Genomic DNA, 2,008 nt, shown 5'->3' with positions numbered 1-2,008 from the left:
ACCAAACACACACATTAACATCAACTTTATGATGGAGGACAACAGACGAGCTTTTCTTTATAAATCAGATAAAAAACACACTGATAATCGTGTGTGTGTGTGTGTGTGTGTGTGTGTGTGTGTGTGTGTGCCCCAATCTCCTTTCTTGCCACATGGCTGCACTCGCTGATTACCTGATTTGACTGTTTCAACCTCCCTGTTTGCCAATAGGCTTTACACACACACACACACACACACACACACACACACACACACACACCAGCTTACCTTTTATTCAATCATCTCTGCTACGTGTGGGTTTGTAGAATTTTATGCTCTTTCCTGTTGCTGCTGTGTGTGTGTGTGTGTGTGTGTGTGTGTGTGTGTGTGTGTGTGTGTCGGACAGTTAACTACGATGAATGTCAGTTCAGTTCATTTACATAGAAACAGCTTTAATGTCGACAGGCAGCTGTTTTTCTTCTCTTTGTTGTCGTTACAGACAGACATGTTCTGGACCGATCCCGGTTCTGTTCTGGACCGATCCTGGTTTGGTTGAAGCCCGTAACTGTGCAGAACATTAAGCCTGTTCTAGATGCCAGAGTCTGGAACATTCGGATTACTTCCACTTATTAGAGTTGCTGGCGCCGGGCTGCACGCTGAGCACAAGGCATCGTGGGTAATTGAATAAAACCATTAGAGATGAATTATTGAAGCCGTGCGGTTTCATTACGGAGCTAACAGCATGTCAGCTCACATCACAGCAGCCACACCAACCTGGAGCGCTTCATTAGCCACCGTTAGCACTGCTGTGACTCTGATCTGGTTCTGGTCTGGTTCTGGACCAGGTGCTGAATACAGACATGCAGACCATCAGCTGAACTGAACTCTGTGTTCAGATCAGCAGAACCGGGTCCCCTGCGCTCTGATGAGACGCCTGGATGTTCTGCTTCAGACAGAGGAGGTCTCTTCAGGGCAGAGTTCTGGGCGGTTCTGACGCCAGTCCAAGATGGACCAGACTGTTTCTAGTTCAGTGTTTATCAAACGAATGGCTGAAGCTGTTTGGTGCTTATTGTGTGTAATTTAAACTCAGATGTTTGTTGTTGGGGAACTTCATGGAACGTCTTTGATGACTTCACTTTTCTTCATCATGAGTTTCTGAACTGGGACTAAACACACCGTCAAACCTTCACACAGCTGGTCGTTGTGGCAATTCAGTGTCAGAATTCTTTCCAGTCAACTAGTTGAACAACTTAGTTTTACGATTAACCGACTTGAGAACATCAGGACTGTCCAGGAAGCAGTAATCAGTCAGTTCAACCGAAGATGAACCTCCTGCAGCCTGAAGATGTGAAACTGTCGTGTAAAGGTCGTCTCACTCGGATTCACGTTCATCAGAACCATCGTCGTATTTATCAGTAAAACGAACGTCAGAAGCCTGAATATCAACACACAAAGTGACAGAACCACATTCAGAACCCGGGACAGACAGCCGGAGGAGCTCAGGAGTCTGTCAGGCCCACAAAGAGAAGCAGGACAGAGGCGTGATGCGTCTGTGTTTGTTAAAGACACACAAACAGCAGCGTCAGGAGGTGATGTTATCAGCGCCGGAGCAGCCGACCAGAACCACCCTGATGGAAACAACAGCAGCAGCAATCAGCGTTGTGTGTTTGGACAGAGCGATTGTCGTACCTTGGGCAGCCGCTCGGGGTCTCCGGGGTGACGGGGGATGACCTTCTGTAACCTCTGGAAGCCGTAGTCGATGGTGGGCTCGTTCAGCGCTGCAGAGGACGACAGCAGACCTCAGATCAGCTCAAACACAAAACACCACCTTCAGCAACAGTCACACTTCAGATCTGCTGCCAGAACCTTGGTTCCAACCTCTAGAACTCCCCTGTAGAACCTCCTGCAGGCCACTTCTCAGGGGAGAACAAGGGTCCTCCTCTAGAGTAGGAACATCTGAGCAGCTCAATGCTGATTGGTTGAACTCAGAGAGGACAGGTTCTGATTGGTTGAACTCAGAGAGGACAGG

At 48.3% G+C, this 2,008-nt stretch overlaps 1 protein-coding gene across 2 annotated transcripts in view; it reads right to left on the bottom strand.

Annotated features, from left to right (window-relative positions):
- LOC103371443 (transcription factor COE3-like) overlaps positions 1-2,008 on the bottom strand; it is a 56,251-nt gene that overhangs the window by 14,034 nt on the left and 40,209 nt on the right. For both annotated transcript variants that reach the window (XM_008300772.1, XM_008300773.1), the window contains one exon: positions 1,669-1,757. In XM_008300772.1, the coding sequence (XP_008298994.1) occupies positions 1,669-1,757 (89 nt within the window). The remainder of the gene's footprint in view (positions 1-1,668; positions 1,758-2,008) is intronic.

The sequence above is a fragment of the Stegastes partitus genome, unplaced genomic scaffold (genome assembly GCF_000690725.1).
Source record: "Stegastes partitus isolate 25-593 unplaced genomic scaffold, Stegastes_partitus-1.0.2 Scaffold1587, whole genome shotgun sequence".
Lineage (NCBI taxonomy): Eukaryota > Metazoa > Chordata > Actinopteri > Pomacentridae > Stegastes > Stegastes partitus.
The sequence above is the reverse complement of the archived record's forward strand: the minus strand, read 5'-3'. Positions and strand labels throughout refer to the sequence as shown.